This window comes from Rousettus aegyptiacus, unplaced genomic scaffold (assembly GCF_014176215.1).
Source record: "Rousettus aegyptiacus isolate mRouAeg1 unplaced genomic scaffold, mRouAeg1.p scaffold_m13_p_7, whole genome shotgun sequence".
Taxonomy (NCBI): domain Eukaryota; kingdom Metazoa; phylum Chordata; class Mammalia; order Chiroptera; family Pteropodidae; genus Rousettus; species Rousettus aegyptiacus.
This window is the reverse complement of record NW_023416310.1, coordinates 71,920,020-71,944,983: the sequence shown is the minus strand read 5'-3', so window position 1 is coordinate 71,944,983 and position 24,964 is coordinate 71,920,020. Positions and strand designations below refer to the sequence as shown.

The 24,964-nt window shown below is 47.8% G+C and overlaps 1 protein-coding gene and 1 long non-coding RNA gene across 3 annotated transcripts in view; one reads left to right on the top strand and one right to left on the bottom strand.

Annotated features, from left to right (window-relative positions):
• RNF216 (ring finger protein 216) overlaps positions 1-24,964 on the top strand; it is a 115,372-nt gene that overhangs the window by 74,926 nt on the left and 15,482 nt on the right. For both annotated transcript variants that reach the window (XM_016155207.2, XM_016155205.2), the window contains exons 14-15: positions 16,073-16,170; positions 23,778-24,000. In XM_016155207.2, the coding sequence (XP_016010693.1) occupies positions 16,073-16,170; positions 23,778-24,000 (321 nt within the window). The remainder of the gene's footprint in view (positions 1-16,072; positions 16,171-23,777; positions 24,001-24,964) is intronic.
• LOC118604971 lies at positions 1,447-2,600 on the bottom strand. Its single transcript, XR_004951800.1, has 2 exons — positions 2,533-2,600; positions 1,447-1,844 (listed from the first exon to the last, which is right to left on the bottom strand). It is a non-coding gene; the product is annotated as an uncharacterized LOC118604971 (long non-coding RNA).

Here is a 24,964-nt window from a genome sequence, read left to right as displayed (position 1 = left end):
ATTAGTGGGTCTGGAGTGGAGCATAACACTGCATTTCTCACAAGCTCCCAGGCAGAGACGGTGCTGCTCGTCTTTTGAGGAGAAAGGGACGAGGTGTAACCGCCTCCAGAGGGGACCCTCTGTGGCCACCTGCCTGCATTATAAAATGTTCTCATGTTCTTTATAGTATATAATCCAAAAGAACTCAAAATCATTGATTAAACCACTCATATTCCTGAGAGAGGGGACTGGTTTTTCAACTGGGTAAAGAGCCCTGTGGGGAGAGGCGTAAGGATGACAATGTCTGGAGACGTCAGCTGGCTAATGTGCCATCAGATAGCACTGTACCGTTTCCCAAAAAAAAAAATGATTAAGGCCAATTACACCGTAACTGGAATTGCCGAAGCACGTGAGCGGGACAACGAAAGGAAGGAGGCCTTGGAGGACCAGCATGCCCGCGCTGGTCGTGAGGCGTGTCCACGTCAGCACCGGCGTCCGTGTCCCTGCTTCTGTGCCTCCTGAGCTGGGCGTCTTCCACTCGCGCGTCCCGTCAGGGCCCCTCGGTCAAGTTGGCTAGCGTGCTCCCTTTCCCGCCTTGTGCTCAGTTTGTAGCTCCTGCAGAGGAGAGAGGCTTTTCTTTTTGTTACACTTCAGTAACAAGGAGAGGAAGATCGAAGAAGCCCACCTCTGCCCCACCTCTGCCGTTTGCTGAGGGGCGTGTTTGTTTGTGTGTTTGTTTTAGACGAGGAAGGCTGGTGAGAATGTGGCAGTATAGGCAGCAGCTTGCTCTGTGTAAGCCTGCTCGTGAAGTGTGGTATCACCTCTTCTTCCACCTACGGTCAAGGAGAGGACCTTCCCTGAAACCCAAAGGGACGGCTCTGTTGTCTGCAGCACCTGACCTAGCTGTGTCGCTCTTGGTTTTCGTGTCCCGCTCAACACGAATTAAACAGTCCATACCGGCACAGAATTAGTGAATATCGACCTGGCCAGTCGGGATCAAAAGTGACTGCCCTTTAGTTTGCTTTACCTTTGTTTGTTCTTCCCTCTGGAAAGACAGTGAGGGTCTGTCTCCTCGTGATGTAAAGAATTTGGAAGAACTCTGAGTCTTTGGAGGAAAGTCCTTCTAAAATCCTCGTAAGTATGTGGTTCCCTTGACCCCCCGTGCCTTTTCTAGAAGCTGACTGGGTGGCTTTGGGCAGATGAGTGGTTTTAAGTGGCGTCCGCTCCACGGGCAGGGTGGAAGTCCCCAAACTCTAAAGGAAAAGAGCTTGATGGTCAATGGAGTCCAAGCAGAGTGTTGCCAGGGTCCACCTCCGGGGGGTTTGGCCCTCTGGTCGGGGTATTACAGTAGGTGAGGCATAAAGAACACGCAGTGTGAGAGCTTCCGGCTCAGCTGACAGCACCCAGCAGTCCGGTTGCGCCCCAGGGGGCACTTCGGAATATTTTAAGTGTATGATGACAGCGTAGAATCTGCCCTGCAAACCTTACCAGCTGAAGATGATGAGAAAAAGACCCTACCCAGCTATATAAAACAAGCCACAGGGTGCCACAGGCTTGTCGCTGATGCTGCAATTGTTAGAAGTGCAAATGACAGAGCGTGATAGGTACAACAGAGAGGTCCCCCCACCCCACCCCAGTGAGGTCGGCATTCAGAGGCGACATTTTCTCCCTTAATCCTTACTGTCCTCCAGGAAGATCTGAAGGTTAAGTCTTTGGGAAGAAACCAGGGAGCCTGGCAGTGGCAGCAGGCAAATAGCAACAAATCGATTTTCTTATTCTCCAGATCCTGGGCTCCTTCTGCTCTGAGGTGTGGTCTTTATTCCCTTCAGAAGGCCTTGGGGCAGCGGGCGGGTCAAGCGGGTGAGCTTTAAAAATAAAAGTGGAAGGAAATCCAATGGGACTTCTCACTTAACCAGCCCAAGATTAACCTGAAACCATGGCCCAGAAGCTATTACTTTAAAATACGCACACACATGTGCGTGTGTGTGTGTGTGTGTGTGTGTGTCAACTTCTGTGTCACTTTTCCCCCTCCAATCTGTCTACCGAGAGTGGTGAGCTGTAAGTAAAATCCTCCGTACAGAACTTGTTCGTGTCTGTCTCAGGAACAGGACGCAAAGGAAACAAGAGAGATTGATTGTCCCAAGGGGTCCAAAGTTGTGAGTGGGGGCCATGTCCAAGGGAAAGGCCTGCATGTGGCCTCTACCCCTGATAAAGTCCAGTTCTGAAAAGGGAAATAAATGTCTTTGGAGAAGGAACAGGATGAGGGGTCGATGAGGAGGCTCCAGACATACAGGGCCTGTTGCAGGGGTGATGGGGAGAAAGCAGCCACTGAAGAGAAACAATGTTTAGAATTGTTTTCCTCCCAGTCCTGCTCACATGCTCTTTGGCCATTTCCCACTCCTCCTCCAAGAACCTGCCCCCCTGCTCCCAAGTTTCCCGGAAGTCATTATCTAATCTCAGTATCAAAAATAGCCCTATAAACTGTAACAGCCAGTTTTAGCAATGCCGTGGAGGCATTCTTCCTCGAGCACACACACTCCCAGGCATGGGTACCTGCTAAGCCCGCAACACCGGGAGGACAGTCCTGATGATTCCAGCTGGAACTCTACCTAGGAGATCCGTGGCACAAATGAGCACTGAGGCTTGTGGCTCTAGGCAGCTGCTGCTAACTCATGGTCTCGTGTTACGTAAGTGTTGCATTACTAACCCGTCAGTCATTAACAAAATCTGAGCCAAGAATTATCTAGTGGTTGAATGGGGCTCCAAGTGAAGACAGTTACTCATATCTCTCTCGGCTCCAGGAAGCCCAGCAGGAGCAGGGCTTTGGGTTCCTGTCACTCAGGGACTACAGAATGGAGGAAATTCTGTATTGAACTTGGCGAGCGTGCAGCAGACGTGCCAGTAGGATGCGCAGAGTGAGATGGGCGCGATGTTCCTAACTAGCCCCGAGGTAGAGACTGCCGATCCCTAGGGCGCAGCGGTTCTCCCCACGCCCTCATCTGTTATCTTTCATTTTAGAAACCCAGTCTAGTACCTTAAAGGACCTCACCACTCAGAAGCATCCTGGTACTCTCTCTGTCTGCCCTGCACACCTGGAGCACCCTGGGGCTCTGACCTGCGCATCTGTCCCCACTCGCCTCAGATGCGCTCATCCAGGCCGTGTCTTCAAATGCCTTCTGCGCACCACGGTCCCCTCCCTGAGCCCCTGCCCATCTGCCAGGCTCAAGCCACACCTCCCAGAGCCACCAGGAATAATTTATTTCTCCTTGAGCCTTGGGGAAAAAACAAACATGATTACAAAAATGTCCCCATTTTGAAGAGGTGAAATATTGAGATTATTTGAGTAGAATCATGTTTAACTGCAGTTCACAAGCATCTGGGGTGCTTCGTGGGCCGCTTTAGCATTCTGCAGATGAACGTGAACCCCAGGTGTGCTTTCTGTTCCATCAAGTGAGGAAATGCCGGTGAGGTCACGTTCCACTCGCGTCCCACGAGTAAACGCGCATCTGCTGTTACAGCTCGTGTACTACTCTCCTTGACGTCTTCCTTGTTAACGCTTGTTTTCTTGACAAGAGCTTCGGAAAAGCACAATGACAACTTCTCATAAACCATAGTCCCTAAAAAATTAGGGTGAGCCTAATGACACCTGTGCACCAGATCTAAAAAGGCCTGAAGTATAACTGGTCCCCCCCTGCACTAACCTCACGGCTTGGGTTTCGTGAGAAAGCCTGCTGATGAGGACTAATCGAATATGTGTTCGCCAGAGAGGCTTGTCGTTTGGCAGAACTAGAAGACGTGGGTACCTCTCTCCACCCTGATAACTAGACTGTTGACCCTCAGAGAAACTCGAGCACACGGGGAGGGGACTGACCTAGTACTCCTTCATTCCCACGGACATGTCTGCCGAGACAGTACTGTCCCCTCACAGTGTTGGTTCAGTAGGTGAAGAGAGTTGGGTTGGGAGAGGGCCATCAAGGTCAAGCCAGGGCCGGTTTCACAAAAACTCCTATTTTTGAGAAGAATTTTCTATGGCTGCCTTTTTTGGTTTTTTTGTTTGTTTTGTTTTTTATCTTCTACACTGAACTAGTGTCAGGAGCTAATGTGAAAAGCCTTCGAAGCATCTGGAATAGTTACCGTGACAGGCCGTGATGCCTTCTCCCCAAAGCTGAGCCCTAGAGATTTGCCCCTCTGGTCTGTTCTTCAGCTGCTTCGCAGATAAATGGGGAGAAAGAGGGAGTGCGTCGGCAGGCATAGGAGCAGCAGCAGAAAGGGGCTGCCTGAAGCAGGGAAGAAGCTGTGTAGCCACAACAAACATGAAGACTCCAAGGGCCCAGCGGCCTGGGGACAGCTGGGAGAGGGACAGACTGCCCACACATCTCAGTAGGCTCCAGCGCTTTTCCTGGTTACGGCTCAGAGCGGTGGATGGGAGCTGAGACCATAACTGTGAGTCATCAGGAAATGATCGAATTATGTTCCCGCCACGAAGAATTTCATCTCAGTTAAAAACTTAAAACTCATAATATCTGTAAAGCTGTCCAAGAAATACAAAACTGAACGTACCCCAGGATCACAGATCCTCTTAGAGTCCTTGGCATCCTTCTTTCTGAGTATGTGCTAATTCTTATTGTCGTGATTTTTAACTATCCAAAGTTGTTTTCAAAGTGCTAAGACTGAGTCATTTTCAGACGAAGTCAATGAAATGATTCCCAAACCTAACCAAAATAGAAGCATTGGTGAAAGAGACTCCCCAGAATATACCCGCACTCGCGCGCTTGTGCCCTGTCTGTGGTATGTTGCCTTTAGATTTGCGAATATGGAGGCTAATCCAGTTGTTCCACACCTGTTCTTAAACCCTAGCGACAGTGGGGCAGTATAGCAGTTTGAGCCCAGGATGTGTGGGCAGTGTGTTTAGTTGCGGAGGGAAGGCCGGAACCCCAGGCTCATGAATCTCAGTCACATTCTCCGTCTCAGGGCTCACCATCGGAGTCGGCCCTGCGAGGCCCCTGTCCTTTGAGGTCCGTCTGTATCGCTCTGTGTGAGTGCTGCTTCTTACCCGCCCAGCATCTCGTCATCCATGCTCCTGGGCGCCCGGTGCCCCCTCTCTGCTGCTGTAGACCCTAGAATACCTCCTCGTGGGCCCGCGCTTCGCTTCCCTGGGGGAGCAGCTCTAGGTGGGGTCATCAGGCACCCAACACTCTCTCCGGCTGTGCACAGCAGTTGGCACACAGCCTCGCCAGTTTATTTCCTGATTCTTACCACTTCCCTGTAGACCGTAGGTATTAATCCTGTTTCAGTTTTGCCCCAGATACCTTCTCCTAGTCAGGCACGCATCTGCTCCCTGTGTCTGGCGTCCTCTGTAGGCTAGCACTACTGTTCAGTTGTTTTGCTTTTGTCATGTGTGCTTTTTGGGGACTTGTTTAAGAAATACTTTCCTAATCAAAGAACATAAAGCTTTAACACTCTCGTAATGCCCGCCCTGCCCCAGAGAGCTTTAGTCAGCCGTGTGGCCCAGTGTGGAGTCCAGACCTCTTAGGGACGGTCATTATCTGCTTGTGGGCTCCTCCCTGCGTGGACCGTCTGCGTCTCAGTGAGTGGCCTGCGGGTACTTGCCTCCTCAGAGACTTCTCTTCTGAGGTGAGGAGCCTAGATCGTAAACCCTGCCAGCTCTTCTCTCTGACGTCCGCCAAGGGGCACCATAAACCCTAAGGCCTTCTGACCGGGTGCATGGTCCGCTGCCAGCTGTTCAGAAAGCCCCCAAAATGCGCTTGCCTTGGCCTGTGTGGAGTCTTCTAACTCTCCTGCCTGTCTCTAGGCCGAGCATGGGGACGGGTGCTGAGGTGGCCTGTGTCCCTGCTTCCCAGCCTGCGTGGCAGGGCCTGTTTCTCCGTTTTCCAGCTTCCAGTGTGTCGTCAGACCTAGTCTGAGAACAGTGGACGGCACGTTCAGGAGACCTTCTGTCGAACTCTGGCAGAGAGGAGTGGCGCAGGTTTGCGTGCGGCTACTCAGGAACCCATAGGAGGAAACTGGGCCGCCTGCTGGGGAGGGACATTGATTCATGTTCATTTGCTCCTCCCTCGGATAAACCAGATCACAGAGGGAGAAGTCGTCATGACTGTCCTAAAGGGACGCCACCAGGGCGGGGCCTCACAGGAAGGCAGTGCTGCGATTCAGGGCAGTTTCTCAAAACAGTCTCTAAGCCAGCTGTTAGCAGTGTCCCATGAAGCTGGGCCGTTCCTGCCAGGCCACAGTCCCAGGAAGGCCAGGAGTGGCCCATACAGTGAGCAGAGCCGCGGTGTGCTTGGGCTTGTTTCTGCCCAAGTTCCAGCGCTGTTTCATTTAGACAGTTTGAAATGGTCCGTCATTAGATCCCCCACTTCCTAATTCTTGCTTTGCTAGTGCGCCTCAGTGAAGGTGGCCCTCCTGCCTGATTCGCACGCACGCTGCCCGCTGAGCGCACTCCCTCCGGGTCAGCCGGGGATGCGGCCAGCGGCCAGCGGCCAGCTCCTCGTGGTGATCTCAGAGTCCCCATCACGAGAGGGAGCCTCTCTGATCCTTTGAAGAAACTTTCTGGTTTTTGAATGAATGAATGAATGAATGAATGCATTCTAAGTTAATGGCTTTCTGTTTTGACTGTGACCTATAATAAGAATATATATTTTATCATAAACTTAGTACATTCATAAATATACATATGTATAACCAACTGAAGCAATAGTTTTACAAAACAAACCTGACATTTGGGGTGCACTCTAGTATCTTTTCTGTTCTAGTTTAAAAAAAAAAATACTGGTCATTTGCTTGCACAAACTCGTATTGTTGTGTCTAGTGAGTACGGTGAGCAAATCCCTTTGGCTGGGGCTTAGTCACAGCTTCTGCCCTCCACCCTTTCAAGGCCCTTTCAAGGCCGAGTGCAGCGCAGAGGTGGGGGGCCCAGGGTCCTGGTGGAGGTGCGGCTCCAAGGCCTGAGAGCTTTCCGTGAGAAGGGGGCCAGCAGATGGGGTGCCTGGGCACTCACCTCACTCCGAGCTCTGTGGAGAATCCTCGTGGACCTCTGTGCACTCTGGGAACATGCCGAAGGCCTGATCACGACCTCCCAGGCCCAGACACCCCACCCTCCATTCAGCTCTTACGGGCCTTCCTGCCCCACTCCCTGCCATTCCTTACTCAGCCTGGAGGTCTCCCCCAGACGTCGCAAGTCACACTTCCTCACCCTTCTTAAGACTTGCTCAAGAAACACTGGGAATGGCTTCCCTCTCTGCACCCCTGCGCTAACATTCTTTCTGCCCGTGTTTTTCTCCTTAGCGTTAAATGTCCATTCCTGGCATTGTCTGGGTGTCGCTGACATCCCAGTGATTCTTGCAAATGGGCACTCGAGAAGCAGTCATCAGTATTCGAATAACTGCTGTAGGGAAATTGGGATTTTTATTTGTGATTATTCTGATAAAGGTGAACTAGAACTTACATATTTTCCAGGAAGCGTTTACCTCCCACTTTATTTAGAAGTCCTGGTGCCTGTGGTATAGTAAGAAGCAGGCAGCTGTGGCTTCCCATGTCAGCCTTTCTCATGCGTCACCCTCTCCCTGGCAGTGTGAATCTCTGTAGGTCTTGGGCCCCTATAACTTTCTGTCCCTAGGGGGCAGGATTAGCACAGAAACCAAAATCGAAGCCGCCTATTCCAGTTCCTTTAGACCTACTCCTAGTCAATCTGAAGGCTAAAGGAGCACTAGGCTTCTTTCCAGTCTGCAGGAGTAAGGCGTAGAGTTGTTTATTCTGTCTGCTTCTGTACACAGAAATGGCAGGGTGCACATCCCATGCATCCATTTTTTAAAAGCCCTGTAATTTAGTGTGTGACCATCAGAAAATAGGAACAATATGGAATCTTCCCCAAAGAAGCCTTTTCCTCAGGAATGTTGCCCAGAGCTATTGCCTGGTCACTCCCACATTTGAATTTCTGCATTTAAAAATCAAAAGGTTCTCCCGCCTCAGAGATATGAGATTTACTTTGAGGAAAAGAAAGCTTCTCCTAGAGATGTGATGTCATTCAGTCGTTATAAGATGTCATTACAAGGATGAAAGTTTGAGTTTTGTATGTCCTTTATAAAAAGTAGATCCAGAGAGGTGGATGTCTTGTTTTGGTGGCTCAAGGCGGGAGGAACTCATAATCTGACCTTGAGTGATAAGTGACCTCTACAAGGGGGACTGACTGAGTTTTCAGTCCTGACTCCGCTAAACTAGAGGTTCTCACGGGCACACGTTGGCGGGCACTGCCGTTTGTAAAGCTCCTTTCACGGAAATGAAGAGAGATCAGTTTCCATGTATCAGAGCTACAGGAGAAAAGTAACAAAGAACGTCTTAATTGAAATATATACAATACTTTCTCAAGCACCATCTGCAAGCATTTGGCCATTAGCTTCTCTTGAAGAACTGATCTTTCCAGTTTTGTGCATTAAATTGGGGAAGGGAGTTAGGGAGCAGAGATGGGAACCATGATGAAAAATATATAACTCATAGGCTTAAAACATAAGCCCTAATGATTAACCTGAGAGTGTCTTATATATTAACTACATTTTCTCATAAAATCGTCATTATACTTTGTGTAATTATAAAGACCCGATAGGGAGGAAATAATGTTCTTTTGGGCAGGGGTCACTCCACTAAGAGGTCTCACGTGCCTTTCCCCCCCGTAAAGTACAAAGTCCCAGCGTAGTGGAGAGGAGCGTGCTTTGTCTTTCCGCCTTCATCTCTAATTTTTCATACATTGAGTCCCTTGTGTGGGTCAGACCCTAGTGCGAGGCCTAGAAATCCAAAGAAAACTGAGGCACAGTGTGGTAAATTGTAAACTCCTTGCGACTAGCGATTTGCAGTTTATTCACCAGCACGAAGTGTACACTTAAAGATAACATTTTTCTGAGGAGATGAATTGAACCATCCATTCCAAGCCTGTTTGTGGCGATCAGTAGGACATGGTCTTTGCCTACAAAGAGTGTGTGGCCCATGGGGATGCTCTGTAACCAGGCAGTCGTGAGACACTATGACAAGTGCTGTGACAGCAGGAGCCAAGTGCCAGTGGGGGAAGGAGGCCAACTTCTGCCTGGGTCGTTGGGTTTCTCAGAGCCCCTGCTATCTGAAATGAGAACCACGGGTAGGAAGAACCATCTAGGCAGAGTGTTGCGCGGTCCGGGGCGTCAGGCGTGTGGCTCTGGCAGGAGGCCAACATGCTGGCCCGGGACAAGCTGCGAGGCCATGGGGGCTGCTGCTTCTCTGAGTTCCTCTCGTCTGCTCTGCATCCTGCTTCCACCCCTCTGTCAGAAAGCCTGCAGGTCTGCGCTACGCCACGAGCTGTCTGTCCTTTAGCCCGTGTGAGCTGGCCGCCTCCCTGCCTGCTCCGCCTCACGCCTTGCCATAGTTCCAGGGGCGCGCATTGGCTTCTTGCAGAGCAGGCTTTCATCTTCAGTTGGGCCACCTCCCACTCCCCCAGAATGGTGACTCAAGGCGGGCAGGGACTGCGTTTGTTCACGGATCTCATGCTGAGAACAGCCTGGTCACCATGGTGGGCTCCGAGGTATTGGTTGGTTGAAGGGGGCGAAGGAGGATCAGTGCCCGTATTGTTTTCAGTGCAGAAACGGTCTCCATGGCCAGCATCACTCAGAACAGAACTTGGACCCAGAGCAGTGTTGGTGATGGTCACGAACTCAGACATTGTCATTAGCAAGTCTTCATACATCCTAGTCCTGGCCACCTTAACGGAAATGAGTGGCAAGTATTTACAGGTAACAGCCCAGGGGCTGGTCGAGGAAAGAGCCAAATAACCAACGCTCGGTTCTGGCGTGAACGCTCGCGGCGAGCCTGTCTCTGCGCCTCTAATGGCAGTCGAAGACCACGCTTCCCTCTGCCCTGCCAGGCGAGCAGCTGGCTGAAGGTAGCAGGAACAGCTGCTTCCTCACATCTGTCCAGTCTGCGCTTGCTTGGTGATTAGCAGGTTCCCATTGTCGTCATGAAGAAGTCCTAGTCCATCCTGCCTCTTGCGGGCCGCTCCGAGCTGCCCGGGAAGCAGAGGGTCACAGGCATCCTGCACAGCTGCGGCTGGGTGTCCCTGCCGTCGCCACCCTGACGCTCGGTTCTGCGCAGCCCTGCTGGTCTTTCATCTGTGGTCTGACACAAGATGCCCATTGTAACCTCGGGGCTCGTCTCATGCCCTCATGCCCATGGGTTCTCCAGTAAACAATGCCCTGTTCTTGCTGGCACACACCATGCCGGCAGGCGGTGGGAATACAGTGAAAGGGCCGGTGGATTTGGGATCAAGCAAACTCGAGTCCATAGCTCTGTGACCGCGAACAAGTTAATGCCTCTCTGAGCCTGCCTTTTCTCTTTTACTTAAAAAAAAAAAAAAAATGGGGCTGCTGGTCCAGTCCTTACCATGTGGAGTTGCTGTGCAGAGCGAATGAGATGCATCTGTGGGGTAGCGGGAGGATGCGTGAGTTCAAAATGCTTGGTAAGGATGCGCCCTGCCACATAGGCAGCGTTCCAGGGGAGACTCATCTAAAGAGTCCAAACTGAAAAACAGTCCGCTTCTTGAAATAATAACGAAGTCCCCTTCTGAAAGCACATGGGGATAGCGGCCCTCTTATTCCTGACAAGCAAAGAAGGATCCGTGGTGCCATTTCCCCGGGCACAGGGCGACCGCAGCCCAGCTTGGCGTTGGCGCAGCTCGGTGCTGGAGGGAGTTTCCGGAGGGCCACGGAGGAAGTCTGGTCGAGAATAGAATCCAGACTCCAGGGCTTGTTCCCTTAGAAGTTCTTTGCATGGGCCTAGTTTAGTGACAGGGTTGCTGCAAGGTCCTACAACCTCGCCAGCCATCCCTCTGCCATCGGCCACCAGAATGGTCTTTTGAAAACGTAAATCCAATCACCACACGTCACCCACTCCACCTAGCTTTCCATTTCCCTCCCTCTAGGCTCAGTGCCTGCGCGCAGCATTGACCATGGTCCACGCACCCCTGCCCCCACCCTGGGCTCCAGCCACACCAACTTCCTCTGTGTTCCTGGGGGACAGGCCCTCTCCCTCACCAAAGCTGTCACATATTCTCTTCTGCCCAGAGCACCCTTCCCCTGCACTTGCTAACTCTGGTCACTTTTCAGGGTTCAGCCTCAATGTCACACCCTCTAAAAGGCTTTTCCTGATCGCAACTAATTTAACTCCGCTGTGTTACACTTAACACCACCGGTGCTTTTCCTCTGAAATGTTCCCATCACGGTTGTAGTTATATATTGTTTGTTTAATGTCTGTTTTCTTCACTAGAACGTAAGCTCCAAAAAGGGAGAAACCGAGCCTAACTTGCTTATGGCCGTATCCCCAGCATCTCATAAAGCACTTGACAGATGATAGAAATTCACAAATACGGAAAATGAATAAATATGCTAGTCTAAAATTAAACTTATGTTCTCACCTCTCCTCCCACCCTCACTCAAATCTGCTCCTCCTCCAGCATCACTTGATCCAAGTTCATGTTTCTACCAGCTGGGTCCCAAGTTAGAAACCCAGAAATCCCTCCAGACTTCTCTCACACCCTCATCTCTTTCATAGGCTCCTCCAGTTGCTGCCTATCTGTCTTCCTGCCTCTAGTCCAGCATCTTCAGTCCATCAGAGCATTCGCAAGCACCAGGCCAGGCAACTAGCTACCCTGTCGTGACTTTCCAGTGTCTAGAGAAGTAGATGCACAATTCTGTGATACTCACAGTATCAGAAAAATTTTGTAGCGCAGAACCCCGCAGTGTTTTGTGTTTATTTATAAATTATGTGCATGTACTGCTGTTGTAGCATACGTTGCAAAGCAGGCAGAACCATGGAAATGTTAAAGGGGGCGATGAAGTAAATCATACTTTAAAATAATTTTATTGAATGATAAGAAAACCTTTTATGCCCATTGAAATATTAACACGGAATATGTTGTTTTGTTAAACTATTTGATTGAGGGTCTGACTCTACGTTTTAGAATATGTTTATAGAACATGTACTTGGCTTTAATGGCTGTCATAGCTGGGAAGGGTACTTCACAAAGAGTTGTTGACCCAGATGGGAGGAGTACTTTACTGGTTACCTCAGTGTCCTCAGCACTTGCGACACTTGTTTTATTCAGTCTCATGAAAATGCCAACTCTTCAGAGAATCCTAGTCTGACCGAGCCCTCGTGCGTGTGTGCGTGCGCGTGCACGCATACAAACACACTGTTACACTTAACTCCACTGTGCTCTCCTTGGTTTGCTGCAGAATCTGGCTTCCTCGGGGACTGCATTCTGGCCCTAGGGAAAAGAGAAGGTCCCAGACTCTCTTAAAGAAAGGAAAGCAAGCCCGCTCGTTCTGCCCGAGCTTTGATTTTCCAGGGTTCCAGCATCTGTCTCATTGTCTGTTTTACTGTCTCAAAAGCAGTCTCTTTCCAGACGTGGCTGTCATTTGGGCCTGGAATTTCAGAGATTAGATTTAGACTGGCCTTGAATTCATGCCCCATATCTAGGTCAGCAACTTCCTTCCCCCAGAAAATGAGTCTAGAAATCTCACTGGAGGAACCATCCAGAAACGAGTGAGTAGTTTCTACTATATTCTGCTTCTTGCGACAAGACTGGGAGTCAGGCAGATAAGGTGCAGGGTGCACAGGGAGCCAAGCAACTTCAGAGCAGGCCCGGAGGCAGGGCGAGCAAGGCCGGCGACTTGGTCCCTTGGTCTCATCTTCTCTCCGGTTCTCTGCCAGCAGCAGGAAGTCCTGCTGTGTTTAGACCAGGTGATGACTGGGACAGCATCTGCTGGTCTCTGAGGAACCTGCTTATATGAGGAGATGTCAGCTGCCTGACAGGATCTCTGAAACCAGACTTCACTTCTGCTTTACCCATAAAACATTCCTTAAGCAGCAGAAAATGAGTGAAGGGGATATGGAGTATTTTCCTTATTTTGCAAAGCTAAGACCTTAATGAATAGTCAAAAACCTTGATGTGTCTTAAGGGCGACCTAAAACGGAACCAGAAATCTGATGTCGTGAGGAACCGGGACCAACAGCCGCTCCTTAACGCATTAACCAGCGTGCGCAGTCCTCATCCGGAAGGAAGGAGCTGCCTTCTTCGTTGTATTTAGAATGATGATGAATGCAGCCATTTCCTCTCTATCTGAAAATACACACAGCGGACGGAAGCTTGGTCTCCCATTGGATTTGATGGCCAGGATGCGCTTGTTCTTCGTGCCTTGAAGTTGTTAAAATATAGTCCGCCTTCCAAAGTGGTCCTTGGGACTTTCTTATTAACCTCACTTCAAAAAATGTGGTTGTCTTCATGTTAGAACCATTCAAGAACATTTCTGCTGCCTAACATTTAAGAATTCATGAGTCTAGGAACAAAACCTAGCAGTGCTTGAGAGAAGAGAATTACAATTTAGTAAAACATATACTGTGTTTAGAAGAGAGGGTACCTTTTAAAGAGAAAGCTCCAGATGTTAAATTCACACAGCCTGCTATTAGCTTGCCTTATTTTAATTGTGGGTTTCAATGTCTAGTTAGCTAGTCTTTTCAAAAGACATTTTGGTTTTGTTCTCTGGGATCCCTGGGCCCCTCAGCAAGCAGCAGCATGACTGAAAATTCACACATGGACCTGCAAAGAGAACCACTGTGATTTTGGAAGTGCGTGGTGGTCTCACGCTGACCCCTCACAACCAGCTCGGCTTGGCAGGGTCCTCTTGCTGTCGTGGACTTGTGTCTTGCCTGGAAGATGGATTTTTCCCTGAAGAAGAAAGTACCATAAATTAATAACTGGATCACAGGAATGCTGCACAGCACTACCTAGATGCCATGCATTGTTTTCAAGACGTTATTCCTGGCGGGTGGCTAGGTTAGTATTGTTTGGAAGGTTAGGACACGGAGATCAGCTCATCTACTCTCCAGCTGTTGTTTATTCCTCCCGTTTCCCGGAATAGTCAGGCACAAGGTCTTTTAAAAATGGGTTTCATGCTGCTTTACATTTTGGTGTGTAGTAATTAAGTCTCTTACTGATTGGCTTCATCCATTTTCTGCTGCTTAAATAACATTTTGTGGGTAAAGCAGATGACCCTCTGTTTACTGACAGGGATGTAGTTAGTGGATCAAAGGACCTCGTACCCTTAGAAGCAACGGCATTCAGTACCGAACCCCAGCTCAGCTCATCTCCACCCCAGCCCTCCTCATCCCGGCAACTGAAGCCTCTTTACAGCATCCACCAAAGGGTGGTTCAGGTTCTCAGCTCCCCGAGCAATCCATTCCATTTCTCTCCCTTTAAACTTTATTTTTTAATTAGGACATTTATATAGTATAAGATACAAGAAAGGCCTACAGTAAGAAGTCTCACCCCTGCCTTCCAGCTGCTGTACTATCTATCAGTTTCTTGGGTGTCTTTTGAGGTCGATTTTCTCTATCACTGCATTCCCCCCACCAGCTTTTTTTACATAGAAATGGTAGCACCTGTACCGTACGTGGTTCCGTGGCCCTTAGTAGAGTCATCTTAGCAGCATGTATTAGAAAATGATCGGTAAGGGGAGAGTACAGTGATAGGAAATGTTTCTAGAATTGATGTGAAGATATAATCTAGTAAGCCTCTTGGTGACCGCTAACCCAGCCACTCCCAGACACTAAACATTTGCACCCAGCTCCCTGCCTGACATCTCTGCTGGTTGTCCCTCAGGTCCCCGTATGTCACCACCACCCAGATCAAATTCCAGATCTTAATGCCACTCCTCCCTAGTCTACCCAAGCCAGGCCTTTTCCACTGTTCCAAGCTCCGCCCATGTCACTGCTGTCTTGGGGTGCACTAACTGGAAACCAGGGCATCATCCTTGACACCTCCCTCTCCTCCCTCTCCTCACCGCCAGAGCCAGGCCATCACCCAGCCAGCCAGTTTTGCTTCCTAAATTTCACTCAAATCTGTCAACTTCCGTCCATGTCCTCACCTCCCTCTCTAGGTCTGGGCCTCCTTCATCGCTTCCTAACCATCTTTTGTGCTTCCGCTTTCCTGCTGCCAGTCTGTTCTCCACAAAGAATGATCTCTTAAAATCACAAACCCGATCATGTCATTTCCAGGCTTGGCACCTTTCAGTGCCTCCCTAGCGCCTTTCGGATGGAAGGCAAACTGATCATCACACCCTCCGAAGCCCCCGTTGGTCTCAGCGGGCCTGTTTTCACATCCGCAGTCTGGCTGCAGGAGCCAGACTTGCCTGGCTTCACCGCCAGTCTTCTCTTACTGTTCCTCCGTCTGGATGCTAGTCTCCTTTCGCTATCTTTGACCCATCTTTCAGATCTCAGGCTCCACTTCCTCAAGCCTTCACTGTCCCCCAGGCTAGATCCGGTCGTAGTTAAGGCTGCCACCTTTTCCTTTACTGAACTTACCACAGTTGTCATTTCCATTTATGGAAATTAAATGGGATTAATGAATGTGTTTTTAATTCTTGTTTTTGACATGATAACATAGTTTTGAGCACGTGTGAAAATATAGACTATGAAGAATCCTAGAGTAAAAAGTAGTATTTTTTTTAAATTCATGTTTATAAATAAAGTTAAGCTCTAGAGAATGACTCCATGTTGATGGGTGAGGGACTCCTGAGGGAATGTGTCCCTTTTAAGGGTCCTAGGAACCGCATCTAGACTGTTCTGTTCTTCAGGCCAGCGGGAGTGCTGCGTGCCAGGCCTGCACTGGGACACTGGGCGCAGGACTGCAGAAGTCACCAAGACCACAACACGCCCTGCCCTCAGGCTCGCAGCGTTTTATTGTTAAGAACCCAAAATCACATAAATCTGTCTCATGTAATTTCTTTTATCAGGTGGCTCGTGGCATCTTCGAAAGCTTTTACACATTGGGTGATGGGAGCAATACATCCTTTGATCTCAGCAGGGGATGTTTTCCCATGCTTTCTTCTCATGACTCTTCCTTTTCTGTTGAGAAATGTTTTTTAAAAATATGCCCGCCGAAAGGGAGAGTGCGTGCTGAAAGAATTCCAAGTGAAGCGCGCTTCCTGTTCCCTGTTGTCGACCAGGAACGTGCATGGCATCTGCTCACCGGGAGCTGTCCGTGTCTCTGCTTCATCCCCAGGAAACCTGCAGGAAGTGTCAGGGACTCTGGAAGGAGCACAACGGCCTCACCTGTGAGGAGCTGGCTGAAAAAGATGACATCAAGTACCGAACGTCTATGTGAGTAACTTTCAGAGGGATTACTGACAAGTTCTCAAAACGCACGCACGCACGCACACGTGTGTGCACAGATGCATTGACCTGGCTGTGGGGCAGAGAAGGCCAGTGAGTACCGCTGCCCCAGCCTAGAGTGATCTCGAGGAAGCGGCCTGACCCTGAGCCTCTCTGCCGCCTCACAGAGCTATCCCCGGGGTCAAGTGTAACATAGTGCCTGGCACATAGGAATTTCGGTATTTGGTGGTTCCTCTTATTATCTAAATAAATAATCGGGTAACACATTTTAGTAGATTAGATTGCCTCGATGTTGCGTTCATCTGTATTTCCTATAGGATCTTGGTGGCTTGAGACATGAAGTAGAATTACAACCTCCAGGAAGCAAAATTAATGCAATCAATAAGAACCATTACTCTGACCACTCCCTATATGGCCAAACACTACAAATGTTAGCTTATCAAATACATTGCCTTAAATAATATACAACTTTAATTTGTAAATGATACCGAAATTATATCTATATCATTCCTGCTCATACCCTATTGGTCTAAACTGAGTTACATGGCCACACCTGGCTCCAGGGCAGACACCATATGTAGTCTCTAGCTAGGTAGTGTTCTGTCCAGCTTAAGTTTGAAGCGTAAGCAGCATGTTTTGTTACTAAGAAATGAAGTAGGAAATGGGTATTTGGGGTAGCTAACAGTCTCCAGGTCTACACCACAGTTAGGTATCGTTATTCTCATTTTACAGATAGTACAAGTGAAGAACGGAGAGTCCAAGTAACTTCTCTATGGTGGTCACGCAGGCATTCAGTAGCATAACAGGATCTTGAAACCTAGGCACATGGCTTCCTGACTGTGTTCTTTACCACAGGGTTGGTAGGCAGAGTAATGGCCCCCAAAGATGTCCACAAACCTGTGAATACATTACTTCATGTGGCAAAAGGGACTTTCCAGGTGTGATTAAGGTCATGGACCTTGAGTTGGGGAGATTATCCCAGACTATCCAAGTAATCACCTGACTTTGTAAAAGCAGAGAGAGCCTCTCTTTGGTGAGATGAAGACGTACTAATAGAGCCAGAGAGACATGAGAAGGGCTCAGCCTCCTGTCACTGGCTTGAAAGAGGCAGGAAGGAGGCCATGAGCCAAGGAATGTGATAGGGTCTAGAAGCAGGGAACAGCCTTGAGTTTCCAGCCACCAAGAAAATGGAGACCTTGGTCCTACGACTTTAGAGAACTGAATTCTGCTGACAGCCCAAATGAGCACCAAACAAGCTCTCTCCTAGAGCCCCCAGCAGGGAAGGCAGCCTGCCAGCACCTGAGTCTAGACCGATGGGGCCCATGCTGGGCCTCCAACTACAGAATTGTAAAACAGTACATTTGTGTTATATTAGGCGGATGAATTTGTGGTGCTTTGTTAACAGCAGCAATAGAAAACTAACACAGATTTGGTTCCAAAAGTGGAGCACTGCTATAACAAATGCCTAAAACTGTGGGAGTGGGTTCGGAATTGGGCTATGGGTAGAACCTGAAGGAATTTCGAGACGCGTGATAGAAAAAACTAGATTGCCTTGAACAGAGACTGTTGGTAGGAATACAGACATTAGAAACCCCAGCATGGAGGGCTCAGAAGTCAGTGAGGAACATTCTAGGCAAAACCTAAGTCACCTTAGGGAATGTGGAATCCTTAAATCACTACAAGGGACTGGTGGTGGTGCGGGCATTAAAGGCGCTGCCGGTGGGGATTCGGAAGGAAATGGGAACGTGTCGGGAACAAAAGGAAAGGGAGTCCTTCTGTCACCGCAGAAGGTTTCTCTGATTGTGTCCTGCAGCTCTGTGGAAAGTGGAACTTGTAAATGGTGAAACTGGACATTCAACTGAGATTTCTAAGCAAAGTACTGAAGAGTAGGAAATGCAGTGGAAAAAGATAAGTTGAAGGAAGAGCTATTAACACAAAGGAACAGGACTTAATTGTTTCTGAAATTCTCATCCTATCCAGATGATAAAAGACTCGAAAATTAATAGATTCACTGTCAGGAAAAGTATGCTCTAGAGAAAAAGCCAAGGATGTGTGCAGAGTGTGAGTGTGTCCTGTCACACAGAGGCTCCTTGAAGAGACTGAGGGGGTGACTCACGGATTCTCGCAATCTAACCAGGGAGCCTCTAGGCATCTCGGGCATTATCCCTCAGCCATCTCAGCAAAGGCCAGAGATTATCTAGGGATTATCTAGGTATGAGCTTCATGTCTAAGGGAATGAATCCTCGTGACATAATGGGAGACCCACAAGGTTCTTGAGAACTTCATATCAGGGAAAACACTGCCAGCTTGGACTGAAAGAGAGTGTGAAGTGAAAGAAGTCTGTCCGACCCCGAAATTCCACAAGCAGGAAACAGGCTGATTGAGAACTGCTCCGCTGTGAGCATATGGTACCTTTTTTGAAAATGAAGGATGACTCAGAAAGTGGAGCCATGAGCCAGGAGGGCAGAGCCTCAAACCACAGAGGGTTATTCTCAGATCTGAACTCAAAGGGCGTTTGCCCTGCAGGAATTGCAAATTGATTTGGAGTGGTGACTCCCTTTTTCTTTCCCTTTTCCTTTTCACCCTTTTTGAACCAGAATATTTGTACCTATTATCCTATTCCTGTCCCCTCACTGCACTTTAGGAGCAGATAATGTGTTTCCTTAGTTTCTCAGGCCCACAAGCGGAGAGGAAATGTGTCCAGGTGGATCATATCCGGAGTCTCACCTGTACCTGATTTAAGTGATGACTAGGTTTAGATGAGATTTGGGACTTTGAGTTGACGCTATAATGGATGAGATCATTGGGGTCTTTGGGATGAGGTGTTTGTAGTTTGCATGTGGGATAAATATGAATCTCTAGAGGCCGGAGGGCAGATGGTGTAGCAAAGGGACTTTGCAGATGTCATTAAGGTTACGGCTACAAAAGAAAACGAATACAATGACATAATCACAAATACCACTCCAAGAAAAAAAACCTGGTGTTGCTTCCTCAGATCCAGGCTTGTTGTCTCTTTCTGTCAGTGAGCCCTGTAACTTAGTGTGGCCACCAACCTCATCAGTGGCGTGGCCTTAGAGCAGTGAACATATCATAAATTTGTCTTTCCTCAAAGTCATCTTGTCCAGCAGTATACTAATTCCAGCAGTCATGTTGCCTAAAACACTTTAAACTTCTCCTTCAAACTTGTCTTTCAGGCAGTTTATGAGCCAGCTCCCCCCAGAATCTGTTCTTGTTACTGTGGACAGGTCACTTCTGGCTTGAGTTGGGAGGAGGGGAAGATTTCTGTTGCTGCTGTTTGGGCCTTTGTTTTTCCTGAATCAGTGCAGAGTTACTGAGTACTGAGTGTTCACTATGGATAGTGGTGGTTAGGAACCTTGAGCAAATTTCTTAATTTTTCTCTGCCTCAGTTTCTTCATCTATAAAGTACATAGCATAAGCATATCCACTTGTAGGGTTTGTATGAAGATTGAAGTACTCAGATGGTTTTTGCCACGTGATAAGGCTTCCAAAGTATTTTGCTACTTCTCTTTATTTTTTTTTTAGCAGAAGGCCCTGACTTACAACTATGACACAAGTGCATCAACAGAGAACTCACACTTAGGGCCATCTCAGGCCTGGGCCCATGGGTTCTACTTGGAGTTGGTAATGGAGTGTCAGCCAACTCTGTACTGGCCCTTGATGCCCATGGTCAGGCACCTGGCCTACTCCAGGACTCAGTCATGAGCCAGGACATATTTCTTAGGAGAAGAGTTGGTTAGTTTTCGAAGCAGAGCCCCATTCCGTTTCTGCTGTCAGTTCCTGTTGCTGGCCGCGTTCCGAGTCTTGGTCTGGGCCCTACGTACACCTGGCAGCCTTTGGTATCAGCAGTAAATGGACCAGAGCAGCACATTCCAGTGTGCTGGATGTTAATTCCGAAGTCTGGAAAGGCCTCCCACATGTCTGACTTCTTTCTTCGTGGTAGGGCGTACAGGATACAGCAACATGTGTTTAACTTTGGAAGGAATGGCTTGATATACACACCTGACCCCCCAGACTACAAGAACTTTATAGAGATGACAGAGCTCTGTGTTTTCCCAGGGACTTATGTCCCGCCCCGCCCCACCCCCCACCCCGGCAATATCTACTATATTAAGGTACCTACGACCTCCTGGTCACCAGGTTCTGTCTGTGTGTCATTGGAATAGTAGACCAGTGTGTTGTCCTATTGGACAGCAGATGATCAGGGTCCTCGCAAACTGCTTCTGGTGTGCTCTGCTTATTGGGCAGGGAGTAGAAACATCTTCCAGATCAATAGCTGCATACCACTTGCCAGAGGCTATGCTTATTTGCTCTGGTAAGAAGTGACATCTGGACCAGCAGCTGCAGTTAGAGTCGGCACCTCATTTGGCTTACAGTAATGCACTGTTCTCCAGGCCCCGTTCTTCTGTACAGGCCAAACGGAGAAGTAAAAGGAAATGTGATGAGAGTCAACAGCCTGCATCTTTGAAGTCCTCGATGGTGGCACCGATCTCAAAGATGCCCGCAGGAATCTGGTATTACTTTTTGTGGGCGGGGGTGCTCTAAGCACTTCCACTTCCTTTCCCCACCATACAGCGCTTATTCCATGGACCAGAGGGCCACGGAATCCTGCCCATTGCCAAGCATCAGAGCAAGAAACAGCAGGGTACACACAGGGAGTATAAGTAGTTTATTGTTGCTGAATCATAAAACATAGTATCACAAGCAGTATGAGATGAAGCAGGTGTTCCGACAAACACTTGTACAAGAAGGTTCGTGGCGGCACTGTTCACCATAGTCAAAAGGTGGAAACAGCCCAAATGTCCATCACCTGATGAATCATAAAGAAAGAGCAGTATATCCACAGAGTGGAATATTAATCAGCTCTGGAAAGGGAGTGAAGGTACGTGATGCGACGTTGGATGAATCTTGAAAACATGCTGGGCGACAGAAGCCACAAAAGCCTACGACTCACACGATTCCATCTGCACGACATGTTCACGGACACATGGACATTTGCCTCTGTGCAGAACAGACAAAGCCACTAGGGACGGAAAGTGGAGTGGCGATTGCAGGGGAGGGAGAGACAGGACGTGGCTGCTTAGTGGGCATGCGGTTTCCTTGTCAGCTGGTAAAAATGTTCTGGGACTCGATAATAGTGATAGTTGCACAACACTGGGAATGTATAAATGGTCCTGAACTGTGCACTTTAAAATGATTAAAATTGTAAGTTTTTTGTGTATTTTATTACAACTTAAAAAAATATGCTCACAAAGGAAAGCCATTTAAGATTTTGAATAGTATACGCCACAAGAAATGAAGACAGCTCCCAATGAGGCATTCCCATCATACTAAATAGGGGTGAGAAGAATAATCATTGAGCCGTGAGATCTTTATTGGTTGTGTAGAGGAAGGCAGCGAGCCTTCCTGTTTGAACACGAGGTCAGCAGACACAGCTGCAGCATAGACCCCTCTTCCTGTTCTGAACAGGAACACATCCTGTGGGGCTGCTTCCTGCCTAGTTTAGAATCCAGTGCCAAAATTACCCTCCTCCCAGAAGAATCCACTGATTTCTCCCCAGTCCTATTTTGCATTTTTATGTTACGGGATAGGTAGTCCCCACATCCCATAATAGCAGTCCTTGTTTGGTACGAGGCCATTCTGGCCCTACCTAGTATTGTTCTTTTGCAAAAGCAAAGGACTTGTATAGGTATTCATGCAGCATTGAATAGCCGCTTGAACACTGTAACATGCGATCTTTATATATTCCCCCATCTCTTTAGGAGTGTCTTCTCTCCCCTACCACACCCATTATTATTTCACATTGGCAGCTGACATTATGACGAAATAGAGCAAACAAGTGCACCCTCTTCTCAGACCTTCAGGAAAGATACATGACCTTGGTTCTTCTTAGCACTTCTCTCCCACACTGCAGCCTATGCAGCTAACCCAGGAAAGAAGTCAGCCAGCCGCTGACAAGCAGGTGATGGCTGGAAGCCACTCCTCAGTCTCAAGGGTGCTCTTACGCAGGAAGTCTGTGCTATAGAAAATTCCAGTAGTGTTTTGGTCCAGCTTTTCAATTTGAAAACTTTTTCATCGGAACATTGAGAGTCTTAGGGAACATTGACAAGTGTCTTCACAATTGCTAAGGTACTGAAATCATGAACATGTGTATTATATTATTATTAAGTTGATAATAACTTTATATTTAAACTTTGTCTCAAATTCAGCAAAATTTAGAGCTCATTTCTTCCTCCATAACTTGAACTGTGTTTAAACTCCTTTCAAGCCAGAGTTCTGCCTGCCTTCATTTTGGGTCATTCAAAATTAGACCTAAATGAATAGCAGCCAGTTTCCCAATGTATTCCTCTATTTTTAAATATGTCACCTGGCCTCTAAGGAACACATCACCACAGCTGTCTTCTGAGTATCAGTAATCAAAAGCACTTGCCTACCCCTGACTCACCTGGCCACTTAGCGGAAAAATTTGGAGCAGTAGGAGGAAGAAGGTGATATTTTCTCAGCCCTAGGAGAGGGTCTGCAGATCAGAACTCATCCCCAGACTGTTAGTCTTTACATGGAAGCAGTTCCCTGGTCGCCCCTGTAGGTTCCTACTTGAAGGGAAGAGAAGTGCTTGCAACAGTGGGACGAGTCCCAATTTCACTGTCCACCCTTCGGGTTCTTCATGCTCCTCCCTAGCCTCAGACGTGCCTTTTGATACCTCTCATCAAGACCGTACTTCGCGCCAGCTTGGTACGCCAGCACAGCTTCTGCCCTCTACCTTCTAGGAACCCAGCTTAAGAGAAGATGACACACACACAAACAATTATAAGCCAAAGTGGCAAGCGTTTTGAACGGAGCACCACAGAAGTAACTTAATTCATCAGTGCCAGCTCTGGACAAAGAGCCAAGACCTGTCATTTTGACTCCACCCATCTGTCCCTCTGTATCAGTTAAAGCGCTTCTGGAAACAAGTAGCTTCCCTACAAGCTTCCCATTGGCCAAGATTGAGTCATATGCATGCCCATCGCTTAGCTGCAAGGGAGCCTGGGAGTGGCTTCCAACATGGAGTTGGGTTCTGCCAATAAGAAGTCATAGATGGGCTATTGGATCATCCCCAACTCTCTATCTCACCCCCATACCAAGTATTTTATGAATGTAACTAAGGTTGAGGCTTACTGGCTCTCCATTATCCAGCTTTGTACATAGGAAACACTTTATTTAGGAAGACCCTGAGTTTTTCTTCTCCAAAAAGCCTGCAGAGATTCCTATAATAAATAGAATAGTCATTTTCTAAATGCTACATGACCAGAGTACTTTATATTTTACCTGTAATCCTCAAGACACTATCAGAAAGTTGGGTTTTCCCAATTTAAAAATGAAGAAACTGAGTCTCCCATCAATTGGATAATTTACCCAAGGTCATCAAGTGATCCACTGAACCCAGTTCTTGACTCCAAAATATAGGCTCTTTCCACTCTGTCACCAAACGGGCTAGGTAAATAGAATACATGGAAAGAAAGAAATACTTAATGGCATAACGTTTTTCTTTCCTCTTCATCTTCTCTGCTATCTCTAATCATGTGTTCTTTTTTCAGTGAAGAAAAAATGACTGCTGCCCGCATTAGAAAATGCCACAAATGTGGGACCGGCCTCATCAAATCCGAAGGCTGCAACCGTATGTCCTGCCGCTGCGGTGCCCAAATGTGCTACCTCTGTCGAGTATCCATCAACGGGTATGACCACTTCTGCCAGCACCCGCGCTCTCCGGGAGCCCCCTGCCAGGAGTGTTCGAGATGTTCTCTCTGGACTGACCCCACGGTGAGTGAACGCGTGGCTGTCTGCTGCTCCACAGACGGAAAATGTCAGTAAGGGGGCATAAGGAGCAAGGTTTTACGTATACGAAACACATTGTGATTCACGGGAAGATGGGGAATACATAGACCGGTAACCACCGGAAAAAACTGAGAATGGAATGAAAAAGCTACTCCTCAGAAAGCAGCATGCCCAACAGCTTGAGCACATTTTTTTCATCCTTTAAAGAATGAAATTTTTCTATGCCATCTGAAAAGTCCAGAGCATAGAAAAGTAATGACCCTATTACATATATTTGTATAAAGCCTGCATAATGCTGATACCAACATATGACAGAGATGACCCTAAAAAAGGAAACTACAGATCCGTCTCACTTATAAATGCAGGTTTTAAATTCTCTAAGTAAAATCAGCAGGTAGAAACAATGAGCAAGTGAGATCGTTCCAGAAATGCAGGGATGGTTTGATATTAAGATCTCTTAACAATGCACCATGTGATCAGTCTTTAGGTGGTAAAAAGTCATTTAATAAAATTCAGATATCCTTAATTCAAGCTTTAAAAACTAGTATTAGAAGGATGATTTATTTAATATGATATTTTTAAACCTCCAAAACTAGTCATTAGCGTTTATTTAATAGTGAAATGCAGAGAAGCATTTCCAAAAAGTCGAATATAAGACTATAAGACTACCAGCCCTGTTTTGTTCTGGAACTGCTGGTCATTGCAGGTAGCTAAGAAAATCAGATAAAAGGTACAAATGTTGGAGAATGTTTATGGGGCACCCACTTGTGTCACATACCATTCTAAGCACTTTTATATGTAAAGAAGAAAAGCAGATCTACCATGTTAAACCTGAAGGAAGACAAAATAATCAACTAGAAAGCTATTAGTAGTAGAAGATGATAAGATATAAAACAAAACACAGAGTACCATTCTCAGGAGCAATATAAATTATAAAATACCCTAGAAA